The 15,884-nt window shown below is 44.5% G+C and overlaps 1 protein-coding gene across 3 annotated transcripts in view; it reads left to right on the top strand.

Moving 5' to 3' along the window:
* Positions 1–15,884, top strand: part of DOCK2 (dedicator of cytokinesis 2) — a 433,393-nt gene that overhangs the window by 378,879 nt on the left and 38,630 nt on the right. For all 3 annotated transcript variants that reach the window (XM_008015269.3, XM_073010528.1, XM_008015268.3), the window contains 4 exons: positions 5,851–6,007; positions 7,964–8,004; positions 12,489–12,579; positions 13,451–13,570. In XM_008015269.3, coding sequence (XP_008013460.2) covers positions 5,851–6,007; positions 7,964–8,004; positions 12,489–12,579; positions 13,451–13,570 — 409 coding nt within the window. The remainder of the gene's footprint in view (positions 1–5,850; positions 6,008–7,963; positions 8,005–12,488; positions 12,580–13,450; positions 13,571–15,884) is intronic.

Here is a 15,884-nt window from a genome sequence, read left to right as displayed (position 1 = left end):
CTCCTTTAATCACACTTACTCCCTTTGATGCCCATTTCACAGAGGTGGGCCCTGAGGCTGAGGGAAATAAGCACATTGTTCAAGGAAACTGTGACAAGCTAGTGGAGTGGACAAGCTGCATCCTGAACCTAGCTCTGCCTGACTCCAGTGCCCAGGCCAGGGGCAGACAGTGGACAGAGAACAGTGCCCAAGACCACTGGACTTGGAGTCAGGACATTGTCTTAACAGCTTTCTTGAGATGTAATTCACACGCCATGCAATTTACCCAACGTGTACAATCATTGACTCTCAGTATGTTCACAGAGCTATGTAACCATCGCCACAATCAATTTTACAACATTTTCATTACTCCTGAAAAGAAACCCTGCACCCCTTAGCCACTGCTTCTGCCAACACACACACACACACACATGCACACGCATGCACGCACGCATGCACGCGCACCCACACACACTCACGAACACTCCCCCATCTCCCCTAGCCCTAGGCCACCATTACTGTGCGTTCTGTCTTGCCTATAATGTTTTCAAGGCTCATCCATGTTGTAGCATGTTTCAGTACTTAATACCTTTTAATTGCCAGATAATATTCTACCATATGGATGTACCCCATTTTGTTTATTCATCTCTCAGTTGATGTGTATTTAGGCTGTTTCTACTTTTTGACTATGAGTATTGATTCTGCTGTGAGCATGCAGGTACAAGTTTTTGTGTGGACATAACGTTTACAGTTCTCTTGGGTATATACCTAGAAATGGAATTGCTGGATCATATGGTACCTATATTTGACCTTTTGAGAAACAACGACCATTTTCCAAAGTGGCAGCTCCATATATATTTCTACCAGCAGTGTATAAGGGTTCCAATTTCTCTGCATTCTTGTTTACACTTGTTAATATCTGTCTTATTGACTACAGCCACCCCAGGGGGTGTGAAATGATATCTCATTGTGGTTTTGAATCGCATTTCCGCGATGTGTAGAATTCATTGATTTTCAGTACACTCACAGGGCTGTGCGCTTTTCCGTGTGCATTTGGGCCGCTTGTATATCTTTGGAGAAAGACATTGGGTTTTCATCCTGGCTCTACCGATTAGCAGCTGCAAGACTTCACAGGAATCACATATGTCTGGCCTCAGTATCCCCATTTCTGAAATGGGAATAATAAAGCTCCTGTGGTTATTCTGAGAACTGAATAAGTATAAAGCATCTGGCACACAGCAGGTAAATGCTTTGTAAATATGCTTCCATCTCCAGGCCTTGCTCCCAGTTTCTGTGTTTGACAGCTTGGTAATTGCCCCCTTCTCCCGTGAGGCCTTCTCCTGAGGCTCAGGAACGTGACTCAGAAATTCCCACTTCCCACTAACTGTATATTCTCTGATTTGTATGATTCTCTGAGATCACTCTGGTTTGGATTCTTTCTTCAATCCTTTTTGAATATTTTAATTTCAATAAGAAAAGAAAACTGAAGGCCTTGTTCTGACCCCTACAATAAGCCTCTCCACCCTGCCCAACCAGCCAGAGCCCAGAGGACAGGATGGCGCCCCAGGCAGTGCCATGGCAGCTGGCCCCTGTCCCCTTCCTGTCACTGTGCATGGCCCTCACTAAACACTTAGAATGCAAATGCCATTTGGCCAGAAGGAGAAACCCACTGTCTGCCCCTCAGGTGGATATGGAGACTGATGTATCCGGGAGGGAATAAACAATGTTCTGGCTGAGTCAGTGCTTATCTTAAAGTTCTAAACAAGAAAATCAAAATATTGACCAGAAGTGAAGCCATGCAATTTGGCTGGCAATTTCCATTTTTATAAGCGGATGGGGCTCTGCGGCGGTCTTCAGATGATCAGCTAGGTTTTCAAATCCTTCCTGAGTGATTATTTATAAAAGGAGTCCTTAGAGGTCAAAGAAATTAAAGACAGCTCATTATTTTTTCTCCTGAAATAGACGTGTGAATGATTTTTACACAAAATGAATCAAGTCCGACACAGGGAGCCAGGGCCCCATCAGAACATCCATGGGGCCCCTGTGCCTGCTCCTTCCTTTTATCTCTCTGAGCCTCAGTTTTCTTATCTGAAAACTGGGGATAAAAATATTACCGAGCCCTTAGAGTTTTTGTTGGGATTAAATAAGAAAAATCATGTTAAGTGCTTAGAATAATTTCTGATACTGAGTGGTTAGTCTAGCAATATTAATTATTAGTAGTACAGATTGATTGTGCCTTATCTGACATGCTGCAGACCAGAAGTAATTTGGATTTGGGATTTGTTTTTCAGATTTTGAAATAATTATACTTAATAGTTAAGTGTCCCTCATCTGAAAATCCAAACTCCAGAATGCTCCAGTGAGCATTTCCTTTGAGTGTCATGTTAGTGCTCAGAAAGTTTGAATATCACATTTTCAAATAGAGGACAGTCAACTTGGTTTACTTACAGGTGGATAGCATGGTAGTTATTTGAAGCCATGAGCTTACCTATCTTTTCTCCCCTGGGCTACTTGAGATGCCTGAGAACACGCTGTGGTGTTTCTCTGTGGGAAAAATATCTCCGCTAAATTTGACAATGATTGGCTTGATTCTTAAGGTCCTCCACTGATACACAGGGCCCCCACTGGCCAGATACAGTCCTGTGGGCACATGGCTTGGACGGGGCCTTGGTAAGCTATTCTCCCTGTGGCCACTGCAGCCTTGCATAGGAACACAGGGTTTAAGGCATGGAGTGGGGCTGCATTTCAGTCCTCATGTGCTCTGTGCAGTGCACAAGCTATATAACCTTACACAGAACTCCAGTTCTCCCAACCCTCAGAACTCTCCTTGGAACTCCCGCTCATTGATCCATGTATATCTGAAAGTGTAAGTCTCACATTGAATGGAGTCATAAGACACTCCCCTGCCTTTCTGTATTTTATTCCTGGGAATAGTTCTAGAAGGGGTGAGGGAACCAGAAGGTTGAAGCAGATAGATGTATGTTCTTGGGCCTTTCTCCTACCTAGACCCTTTCAATCCCTGGAAGAAGACCTGTCACAGGTCATTTCATTTCAAGGAATGAAAGAAAGTCCAGTTTCATTAGCACTGACAGAGAGGGGGAGTCTGGGATCCTCCCTCTAAAAGCCTCCAATGCCAAGTGCAAATCAATTGCAGTGAGGAGTGAGCCCGCTCTAGTCCTCCCCCGACAGGAGCAGAAGCAGTGTGGCTCCACCCTTCATTCCACCGCGTGAGGAATTAGCTACATTCTCTCATGATTCCCAAAGCTTTTGTTATTGCCACTTATACTCTGTTGTGGGATTACAAGGTAGACAATTAAACAGGCTTAGCATGTGCTCTGGAAGACAGGCAGTGCTGAATAAGTGGTTGTATCATTATATATTATGATTAATTTTTATCTATCTTTCCCATGCTAGACTGTGATCTCCTGCAACTCTGAATCCACAGTTTCTAGAATGCCACATGTTGAGTGGAAGGATGGACAGTGGATGGATGGGTCATTTCTAGCCAATGTTCCCATCCATTTCACAATCCTAGATGGTTTGAGCACCTTTCTGGCTTCATGCATAAAGAATAGAGAAAGAAAGCAAGCCAAGACCTTTTTCATCTAAACCCTGGTTTCTCCAAGTGTGGTCCATGGACCCGCAGCATTGGCATCACCTGGGAGCTTGTTAGTAAGGCAGCTGCTCGGGAACCAGCCCAGATGTGATGAATCAGAATCTATTAACACAATGCCCCAGTGATTCCCATGCACGTGGAAGTTTGCAAAGCCCTGGACAAAACCATTGTTCTTAGTGTTGGCTGCATGTTGGAATCTCCTAGAGAATGTAAACAGTGAAGCACTGCTGCCTGGGTCCCACCCACAAAGATTCCAAAGTTACTGACCTAGGTTGGGCATTGGGCTTTGTAAAAGCTCCCCTGGTGATTCTGTCATGTGACCAGAGGTGAGAACCTCAGATCTGGCCAAGCTCAGACCCCGAGATGTCTCCTGCCCTGGAAAGCTTTACAAAGTCACACACCAAACACTGGGAAGAAGCTTTGTTGCATTGTCATTAGGGTGGCACACAGGGCTAGAAGTGACTGTCCCAGGAGGAGGCATGCACAGCTGTGGCTGAGCCAGACAGGTCTAAATCACAGAGCCATTTGCATCTCCCATTGAGAGCCGGGGAACAGTTGCTTTTCCCAGAGTGAAGATGGATTTGCCTTATCACAGCCACAGTTTGAGATGTCGCCTTCTTGCAGCCTGGCTTGGCTTCTTGGAGGAAATGACCCTCAGAAGTCCTTGCTTTTCTTACCTTTACCTTCCTAAGGGCCCCTGGACAGTTACAGTTCCACAGGGAGAGGAGACAGATACAAATCGCGTGGCCTGCATAATGTCTACTTGAGATGCCTGAGAACACGCTGTGGTGTTTCTCTGTGGAAAAATATCTCCCCCAAATTTAACAATGATTGGCTTGGTTCTTAAGGTCACCACTTCAGCTTACTATCAGACCGATATTGAGAAGTTCCTTTAATCTTTCTCAGCCTTCATTTCCTCACCTGCAAAATGGGGGGAATAATTCTCACTTATCAGAATTACTGTGAGGATTTCTTAGGAAAAGTAACTAGTACAGTGTCTGGCACAGAATAAGTAATTAAGAAGAAATAGTCATCAAACAAAATTTTAACCCGTCTGTTTCTCCCCATCTAGCCTGTGGGCTGCCAGACAGTAGGTGTGGTTCTTTTGTATATTGATATCTTTCTCCCCACCACACAAGGCCTAGCAACTAATAGATGCTTAAAGATGTTACATTTTTATTTTTGTTTTTAAAATTTAGAATATGAATACTAAAACAAATATTATAATTTTAAAAAATAATTTACACATACTTAAATAGAAAATTGGAGGCTTTTCTCTCCTATTTTCCTACCTAAAGCCTTGTTGGAAACAACCGTCACTACGAGTCTGGTGTCTATCCTTGCTGACTATACATGGCACTTTATAAGCACACAGAGATACATGATAGTCATGTGCACTCACACACACTTGCAGTGTTCGGCGGTAGAGACACGGATGCTGGGGCCAGACTGATATTCCTGACCACATTACCTTGGACAAGTTAGTGGGCCTCTCCATGCCTTCGTTTCCCTATCTACAAAAGTCCCATCTCATAAAACTATGACAGGAGGTTAAATGAGTTACCATTTGCATGAGGTCTACAATAACACCCAGGCCATGCTAAGCTCTGTGTCAGTTGGTTAACTGAAAAACAAATATTGTTCTGAGACTTACTTTTCTCACCTAGCTCTGTATTTTATAGAGCTTTTCATGCCCGGACATATTGAATCTCTCTAATATTTTTAATGTCTTCATAGAATTCCATTTGGTGAATGTACTGTAATTTACTTAGGCATTTCCCAACTGATGAACATTTAAGATGGTTCCATCTATTTCACTATTAGACACAATTTGTGAGTATTATATCTTTGCATACTTCTGGGAATATTTCTGTAGAACAGATTCCACAAAGTAGAGTTGTGGGGTCAGAGGATATGTGCATTTACAATTTTGACAGATACTATGAAAATTGCTTCCCCAAAAAAGTTTTGTTGATTTATTCTCAGCAGGGGTGGGTAAAAGTGACCATCTCCCCCACCATCATTACCCGTATTGGAAACTATTTTATTTTTATTTTTTCCCATTCTGATGTTAGGAAAAAAAAAAACACTTGCTGCACTATATGGATAAATACATGAATAAATGAACAAAAGGAGCAGTCAGGGAACTTGGGTTGACTGACTGATTTTGCATATGCTCTATCCCACTACCCACTGGCCCCAGCACACTCTTGATCCCCAGCCGTGAGCTCACTGCCCTCTGGTCTCTGCCACAGCCTGATGGAGTGTGCCGCAGAGCACCCAACCATTGCCAAGTCAGTGGAGAACTTCGTGAACCTGGTCAAAGGCCTCCTGGAGAAGCTGCTGGATTACCGGGGCGTGATGACGGATGAGAGCAAAGACAACCGCATGAGCTGCACTGTGAACCTGCTGGTGCGTGGGGCTGGCGGGTCCGAGTCAGACCAGAACCCTGCATGGGGCTGGGCTTTCTTTGGGTCTCACGATTGTTCTTCATAGGGAAGCGGTGCTTAAGGGCTTTGGAAAGCAGACAAATGTGGAATGGAACGTCTGCTGTGCTTTCTGCTAGCTCTGTGTCTTGAGGCTGTCACTTCACCTTTCTATGCCTCAGTCTCCTTATTTATAACATGGGATTAATGCATATTACCTTTAGCACTCAACGCATCACGTGGAAGGGAGATGACAGTATAGACTGGCTAAGAGTATGAGCTTTGGAGTCACACAGCCTCTGGGTTTCCATCCTGTGTCTGATAATTAATAGGATAGACAAGCTAAGGAAATGCTCTGACGCCTTAGTTTGCTTGTCTATTACATGGAGAAAATAATGGTTCCAATTTCATTAGGTTGTATTGTCCTGGCCCATGGTTAAATGCTCAATATGTGTTAGTTTCCTTCTTCTTATGGAATGGAGTCACACCGATAACTAGAATTGCTGTGACTGTGAACCAGGTTAACCAGAAAAACTAACCCCAGATCCAAGTTATTAACCCCTATATTTCATGAGCTCCCATGGGCTGGCTGCCAAACAGCCTCTCTCACATGCTCTGTGATTCAATCAAGAGACAAGTAGGTAAGCAGCCATAATGCTTCATATCCACCATGTCATCCCACCTTAAAACGGTTTAAAAGAATGAAGTTGACCAAAAGGCCATGTGGCATCCGTCACATCAACCTCCCTATCATTCCCAAGGTTCCTGAAACACAAACCCTGTCCCCATAGCTCTGTTGTGTGGCCTCCCTTTACCCTAAATGGACTTTTTTTTTAACAGCCTAGATATTGCCATTGATTTCCCAGAATGCCAAGGAGAGTTTAAAAATCCTGATGACAGCAGAAAGGAATTCATTGCTAATAACTCCACCAGGCCCAGTTTACATAAAGATCATGCAGAGGTGTTTTCCACGAGCTGAGCAGCTTCTCTCTAAGGAGAAACAGAGTTGGTTGAGGAAAATGACCTTTAACAGCCAGCTAGAATCAGGGAGAATGCTTGGAACAGACAGTTCTCCAAGCACTTAGACACCACTAGGTTTCAGTGCGTTGCTTAAATATGGTGTCAAGGAGGAGGGTGGGGATGGAGGTGGTATCAGGACAGATGATGTCCAGTATGATTTGCTGCCCTTTGACTGTGTGCTCTGGAACATGTCACCGCCCCTCTCTGAACCTCAGGTGCACATGGGTGTGCTGCATTAAACCAGGATATGCACCTGGTATGGCTCAGGGATTGGACCAGGACCACCTGGCTCAGAATCTGTAAGAACTTGTTTTAAAAAATGCCACGGGATTAGGATCTCTGGTGGTGAAGTCCAGGGTAACTACTAGTGTAAATGGCCCCTGAGCTGGAATAGGGACCTAGATTCCTATGTATTGCCAAGTTTAAATGTTTTGGCTGCAGAATCCCATATAACTCCTGATAGTTCTGCACTATCAGGAATTCTGATCTCCTACTATTACCGAGGTGCTGTCACTCACTTTCCAACTCAGGTGCTTTCCTGTGCAAGGCCTGAGCTTCGAAACTTCAAGCTGGGCTGCCTTTCAACGTGGACTTGGTCAAAGTAGACTACTCCAGTCTTGGCAGCCCACCTCTCAATGCAGCAAAAAACTGATCTGCACCTCCTGATATGTGATGGCTGAGACACATCAGGTCCTCTGTTCCTTTGTAATCTAAGGGTCAGGGAAGTGACTTTCAAAGCAGAATCTTCCAGTGAGGCTGTTTGATGCATCTTTGGTGCATCCAGGATAATAAATTTCCTATTCCTATCTCAGGGTACCCAGATAGTAAACAGCAATCTTCCTCTCATCTTCATCACCACACCCTTGACCTCTGTGACATTGCAAAGAACAACACTCATCATTGTTTTTCCTCCCCTATCTAGAATTTCTACAAAGATAACAACAGGGAGGAGATGTACATAAGGTAAGATTCATAGGTTCTGAAATCCAGATCTGCTGTGTCACTTTCCTGCTCAGTATCCATCGATGGCCCCCTGCTGCCTTCAGGAGAAAATTTAAACTTCTCTTCTTGACATTCAGGCCCTCTGTGTTGTGATTCCTGTCAATTTATCCAGATTCAACTCCTTCATTCTCCCACAGTCAGCCCCATAAAACCACTTGAAATCGTCTAGGCCTTCCACGCTGTCCTGTTGTTCCCACAGCTCATATTTTCCTGAAGAGCGAATACTTTGTGGTTTGAGCTGTTGGGGTGCATTTGCAGTGTTGCAGGGCTGACCTTGGATAAATTACTGTGAAGCCCGAGTCCAGACATGTAGTAAGACCATTGACTAGCCCAGTTTTGAAGGGGAAAAAAAAATACGAAGATGCATGATGTCTGCATCCTTGTAGGCATTTAAACGATATTATTTAAGTATATCATGAAGGGTTTTTTGGGGACATTAGCCTGGAGCAGAGAACTCCTTTGCCAGTTTTTCTCAGAATCTCATATTTTTTTCTGCAATTTTAAAAGTATTGTTACTTTTACTTATAATAAAAATATGTACTTATTATAAAACAAAAATAAACTTATACAGGCAAGCAACACAAAAAATGAAATAAATTCCCATAATCCATACATATTTCCAGACCTTTTTATGTTTATATATACATTGAATTCTATGCATACATATTTTTTGCAAAAATGGCTTTATATTACTTGTAATTTATTCTTTGCTTTTTCTAACTTGACAAGAACTCCATATCGATGGATATATATCAACATCATTTTTAATGAAACTATAAAATTTTTTTCCAGAATATACCATCATTTATATAGCCAATCCTATATTGTTGAACATTTAGGTTGTTTCCAACTTTCTTCTACAATAAAAAGGATAACAACTTTTTTTTTTGGGGGGGGGGACATAGTTTCGCTCTTGTTGCCCAAGCTAGAGTGCAGTGGTGCCAATTCAGCTCACCGCAGCCTCTTCCTCCTGGGTTCAAGGGATTCTCCTATCTCAGCCTCCTGAGTAGCTGGGATTATAGGCATGCACCAGCACACCTGGCTAATTTTGTATTTTTAGTAGAGATGAGGTTTCACCATGTTGGCCAGTCTGGTCTCGAACTCCCAACCTCAGGTGATCTGCCCACCTTGGCCTCTCAAAGTGCTGGGATCACAGGCGTGAGCCACTGCACCCGGCCACAACAACAAAATTCTTGAACATACACCTTTATGCACATCCTTATGAGACTGGAGCCCTTGAGGTAGAGTCAGCCAGAAGATTGAGGAGTAAGGTATTTACAGGGCTTTTGTCACATTCTGTCAGAGGGCAGAGACTTCAAGTCTACACTCACTCTGCTATTATGGCAGATATATCTAGGTACCTAGTTTAGCATTACTCCAGAAATAGGAGCTATCATTTGGAGAAAAAATGATTTTACAGGTTGTCCTGAGTTTGGGATATTTATAACATCATTAGTCATACCTTATTGTAGCAGCACAAAGCTTTGGGGTCTGAAGGACCTCGGTCCTTGCCTCGCTTTTTCTGTAACCTTGGATAAATTAATCTTTCTGGGTTGAGGTTTTCCTACCTGTAGAATGTTTCCATCCTACCTTCTGTTTTGATGATTAAATGAAGTACTATAGGTAATATGACTGCCCCGTGGTTTCCTCCGTCCAACCTTGTTTCTCCCCTTCTCATTTTAGAAACACAGATGGCAAATCCCAGACCTCCACAAGCTTTGGAAATTTAAGGCCCGTAGTAATCTAGGAAAACCATATTTGTCTAGACTGCAAACAGGGTATAGTCTGAAAATCTGTTCTGTTTGGCAGGCAGAATATTTAAAAACATTTTTAATTGGCTGCCAAAATTTAAAAATCTGGAGATTTTACATAAAAATCAAAATTTCCTTTTTCTCCTGGAAAACTCAGAAGGCGTGACAACACTGGGCCCTCATCCTATTCTGACGACTGTTAGCCGAACTGGGTGGTGGCAGCCATTCTGGACACGGCTGGAACATTGTCGTCATGACATCATCTCTATTCCCTACTGTGCTACTCCCCGCCCACCTCACTCAAGCACCTGGCACCTGGAGGTGCTTGAGTTTTGTATCCCTGGTTGAGGGATGTCTTCTTTTTATTAGGGTGTCTTCTTTTGGGTTCTGCAGCAGATCATCAGACCCTTGAGTTAACAAGGAAGAGGAGAGGGTGCCAAAGGAGGAGTTGAAAGTAGCAAGGAAGCTCTCCCCTGGGCTGCTCTCCCCAAGTTTTTTGAACTCAGCCATCTAGGGGTCTGAGGCATGGAGGATGGGCAGGAGGAGATAAGGCAGAATTAAGCTATGTATGCACACACAGATGTTTCTAAATTCCAAACTCTCTACATGGAGGTCGTGTGCAATTTCACGGTTAACTCTGATTAGCAGAACATTAGGCGGGAGGAGAGTGGAAAGGCTGCATCTGTGAAAGCAGAAATCACTGAGCCTGAAATCTGCTTCTGGCTCTAGCTCTTTTAACCTGGATCTCAGTTTTCTCATCTTAATAGCATTGTTGGAATGATGAATTGATAAAAATACATGATAATAAAACACCCATTTGTTGAATGAATGAATGAATGAATGAATGAATGTTTCTGCCTGGGAAGCTCTCCCAACTCATCCCCTTCCCCTCCAGATCAACTGTTCTGCCATGGGAACCTTTCTAGAAGCCTCTCTTCTCCCCACCTGGATAAAGGCTGCCCTCCTAGTACCATAGACCACTCCTTCACAACACATATCATCACTGTGTTCTTGCAGTTACGTATCTGATGATTTGATTCATGCCTGTCTCTTCTCCTAGACTTTAAATCCCAAACCCTGAGAACAGTGCCTGCTTTTGTCACTGCTTATCTCTAAGGCCTGGAATAGCCTGGATGCCCAGTACAGCTTTGCTGAAAGAATAAGTGAATGAACAAAATACTGACAGGGCATCCTAGCACAGCAGCTATCCAATCACCACTAGGTGACCTTTCCTCGCCTCAAAATCTTTGGCGGTCCCTACCCTGATTTCAGGCAGCCTACATTTGACCCACTGGCCCGTTTTATGTGGCCAGGAACCCTGAACATTCGCTTCTCCTTTGGTGAGCTTCGTGCAGAAAGCATTTTTCTCAAAAGGAACATAAACCTGAGCATTGAGACACGCGTTGAGTGGAGATGCCCGAGAAACCCTGTGTTACCTGGTGTGAGACAGCGTGTCAGGGTGGAATGCTGGCACCATGGCAGGCATTCCCTGCTTCTCCTCTCCCAGGAAGAAATCAGCATCTCCCCTCACCACATTACTTAGAGTTGGGTTTAAATAAATCTTCCTAATGATATGCAAGTCACCAGTACAGTGGTTCATTGCCTCTGGATTCTGTTTCCAACGGTGGCAAGAGAGAATGTTTTGCAGAGGAATCTAGTTCACAGTGATAATAGATAACAGCTGCCGCTGCTCAGTGCCAGCTACAGGCTAATCACTTTCAGAGCATACTTGCATTTCTTAGCAGCGATGCGAGCTGTCATGTATTGAGCCTTTTGTAAGACACACATGGTCTCCTTGGCCCTTTATATGCCCAGTCACTTTGTAGATACGTTCTGTGAGTGTTGCCATTTTACAGATGAGCAAACTAAGGCACAGAGAAATTCACTCCTTAATACCTATTATGAATCAGTTATCTAAGAATTTTTCAAAGCACCCTGCCTTTGTCCTTGTTCCCATCCTCAGTACCCCTCAGTTATATTGCCATCTCATGGTTCATAACTGGGATCTCACTTTTCAAAGGGACAGGAAGTTAAAATGTGACTGCAGTCAAATAGCTAACTCTTCCTACTGACAGCTCAAGGTCTCCCTGTGAATATCTGTTCTCCAGCCCCGATCCACTTCCTTTCATTACCAAAAAATGCACTTACTTACACCCAGAGAACTCTGCAGAGAGGGGTAGGAACTGTCTCTTACAGCTGCTGTGGCTTGTTCATACTCCTGCAATGACACAATGATTAAGAGTAGGGATCATGTCCTGACTCTTCTGTTTATTAGCATAGAACTCCAGATTAAATTGTCTCTCTCTCCTTTGTTTATTTCTCTTGCTTGTCATATTGCATTGGCCAGAACATTCATTATCAAGTTGCATGTTATCTGGGATGGCACCTAACTTGTCCAGGCCGTAGTTCTCTCATCTGGAAATAGGAATTCCTGAGACTCATCTCACAGGGTTGTCATAAAGATTAAGTAACCTAAGAAATTTAAAATACTTAGCACAGTACCTGGCATGCACTAAGTACCCAACACACACTAGGTGCTGTCATTATCACCCACACAAAGGGCTAGTTATCCAGAAAGGAGGACTTTCTTGCCACCCAGAGAGGTACCCAGTTGTTCTCTGGGCTTCTGCTTGTCCCTGCCAGGTGTCTCCTTGTCACCGCGCCTGGTAGCTCAGCATATTTTCCCTCAAACAGGTACCTGTACAAACTCCGCGATCTTCACCTGGACTGTGACAATTACACAGAGGCTGCCTATACGCTCCTTCTCCACACTTGGCTTCTCAAGGTACTGTTACTTTGGGTGAAGGGCATTTATTCTGGGATCCTGACAGGGCCTCACAGCAAGTTAAAGAGTGAAAAAAGAAAAAAAAAAAAAGAATAATAATCCAAATACATTTTGTTTTGCTCTGTGTCTCCAAACTCTCGAGCTGGCAGGGTACTTTTTGCACTGCTTCCCCGGTCACATGTGGTTTTGAGTGATCTTTACATTTAGCAACAACAACACCCCTCCGAGATATGTTTTGCAGTTTTATATAATATCTAAACTGCTATTAACAGTAAATCATTGGCATGCCCACTGAGCTGCATTCCTTCTGTTGAGAACTTAGCTGTAGCTGGCAAAAAAATCAGAATGATTTCCTTTGGCTTTGGGAGAGCTGGGAGCATGTTTCTTAGGGGTTCGAAGTAAATCCCTACAAAGCGCACACAGAGAGCCAATAAAGAGTAAGATAAATGCAACTCAACAAAAATCAGGAGGTTTCACAAGTGGAAATTGCAGCCCAGCATCTCTCTGACTGACCACTGGCACCCAGGACAGGCCCCGGGGAAGCTAGCAGAGGGGAGGGCGTTTGCAGGGCCTCATCGGACTCCTAATCACTGTGGTTTTAATATTTCATGTCCCCTCATTTGTCTGTTTTGGAACTTGGGACATAAGTGCTGCCTGGAGGGCAACTTCCAAATATCCTGGGTACTCATGCCTCAAAAGGGCAGCCTCTCCAGTGGTACCCCAAGTTTCCAAAAGTAAGCTGAGTTCAAGAAAGGAGGAGAGACCGAAAGGACAGGGTGTGGGGAGTGCGGTTCCTGCCTTTAATCCTGGGAAGACACCTGCTCTCCGCAGCCTCTGGCCTTGTGTGACTTCCTGTGTCTTCTCTTTGCAGTGGTCGGATGAGCAGTGTGCATCACAGGTCATGCAGACGGGCCAGCAACACCCCCAGACACACCGGCAGCTCAAGGAGACGCTCTACGAGATCATCATAGGCTACTTTGACAAAGGAAAGGTAATCTGTCCCTGCCCCCCTCTCTCTGTGGGGACCCTGGCCACTGGAAGGGTGGTTCTCTCCCATACCCTATATCCAGTCTATCCTCAGCTCTGTCAGATATCCCTCCAAATCCTAACTCTGATCACTTCTCTCCACTTCCTCTGCATCTCCATTCCTTCCACCTCCATGTAAGGCACCGACATGGCTCACCTGGGCACTGCAACGGATCCTACACAATTTTCTTGCTTCCTCTACTACCCCCAACATATCCTCCATAGAGAAGATAGGATGATCATAAAACATAGATTGGATTATGCCATTCCCCTGCTCGCAATTTCTTAATGGCTCCCCCAATCTACTTAAAACAAAGTACACAATCCCTCCCATGGCCCATGAGGCTCCACATGAGCTGTGCCCTGGCTGCCTCTCTCATATCACCCTGCTGGTGTCCCTCTTGCTCACGTGCTCTATGCCAAGCTCTTTTCAAACTCAGGGGCTTTGTACTTGCTTTTCCCAGCTGGAAGCATTCTTCTACCATAGCTGCCCACTGGAAGGCTGGGATTCACTCAGATGCCACATGCTAAGGAGGCCTTCCCTGACCACCACTAGACAAACCAGCAGCACCTCTGCACCAGGTTACCCTTATGGCTTCTTCAAAGCACTTGTTCCTATGAGACATCATCTTGTTCATTTTCCTTTTACTTGTTTATTTTCTGGCTCCCCAATTTAGAATGCCATGAGATCAGAGACTTGTCTTATCCACTGCTAAATGCCCAGTGACTAGGACAGAACCTAGGAAGTCCCCAGTGAATATTTAGGCATGTGTCCTAGGTTCTGTTCTAATCACTGGGCATTCATAAATGAATGAATTGAATGGATGAATGACATGCACTGTCATCCTTGATCTTTAAACAGCAAGGATGCTTGGTTGGGTTTGGTCAGGAGATTGGCCAGACCAGCTGCTGCCCAGCTCCAGCCTCTGGTGGACCTTCAGGAAGTACCAGCCCCAAAACTGCCATGCACCCTATAAAGAACATAGATCAGTGGCCACATGCTCAAGCTCTGGGGCCAGATGACCCAGTTGCAATCCTTGTTCCTCTACCTTCCCTTGACCTAAGAGACTCCAATCCCCACCCATAACAGTGAAATGCTAATAGTACCTTCTTTCTAGTTGTGCTGTGAAATAGAGTGAGAAAATGCAGGTAGAGCACCTGGCGTAGGACCTAGTGCATAGTAATAGCTGGTGAAATGTCAGTAGTCGTCATCATTACCCTACTCCACCACTTCCTCTCTCAAGCCTTTCTTGAGTCCTCTGGCTTACCTGCAGCCCTCCCTCTCCTCTGCATTGCAAGACCTCTTACAGTTTATCAGGACGTAATTTAGCACTTAATTTGGGCCTGTCCTATCGCTGTAGTTTATTGCATCTGTCTTAGTCGGATCCCTCTACCTTTTCTGGAAAGATAAAATGAGGTAATGTCTGTGGAAGGGCTTATAAATTCCCAAGACTCAAGCAGTTGGAGAGCACTGTTTTCATAATTTACAATTATAAGCCTCTTGAGGGCAGAGATGCTGCCATCCCTTGAACCTCCTGCCCTGCTGGGTGTCAAGTCAGAGCTTACTATTTGTTTATCAGCTGATTAAGTAGGTTGCAGTGTGAGAGCCTAAAAGTACATGTTGAGCTTTGTCCTCAGCAAGATATTCAATTCGGCGCACTCTGTGCTGAGCAGAGAGGAAAAAGGCATGATCCCCAACCTCAAAGAACTTACTGTCTAGTGGGCAAAACAGACATGCCAATAATAATCTTTTTTGCATTGCTCTTTGGCATTATGCAATGACAGGGAAAAAGGCAAGGGAACAGGGTGGTGCCAAAGTACTTTGGGAGCAGAGAGGAGGGAGCAGATGGGTACAGCTTACCCTGAAAGCTGCTGCTATGAAAGCTTCTAGAAGGAAGCCCAAACTCCTCAGCACCCCGTCAGCTTTCCTTCCCCATACCTCCTCAGGGAGGCTCATTGCTCCAGGCACACATGCTGGCTTTCTACTCCATAAGTTCATCTTGCCATCACCCGATGAACTCCTCTAAATTGCTCAAAACCAAACGATTTCATCTACTTTGTCCAGTTATGTTCCATGAGAGCAGAGTCTGTGTCTCGTCCATCTTTATATCTGTTTCATTACTGCACACCACACCATGCCCAGAACCCAGCGTTGTGCTTAAAAATGAATGTGTAAGACTCAGAGAAATCGGTGACTATCAGAGGTCCCAGTGGCCACACAGGCAGAACTGGGAGGAAATTCCAGGCACCTGACTTCCTGCCCCGCCCCTTCCCTGGTC

This window comes from Chlorocebus sabaeus, chromosome 23, assembly GCF_047675955.1.
Source record: "Chlorocebus sabaeus isolate Y175 chromosome 23, mChlSab1.0.hap1, whole genome shotgun sequence".
Classification (NCBI taxonomy): domain Eukaryota; kingdom Metazoa; phylum Chordata; class Mammalia; order Primates; family Cercopithecidae; genus Chlorocebus; species Chlorocebus sabaeus.
Note: the sequence above shows the minus strand (reverse complement) of the source record. Positions and strands in the feature narration are given on the sequence as shown.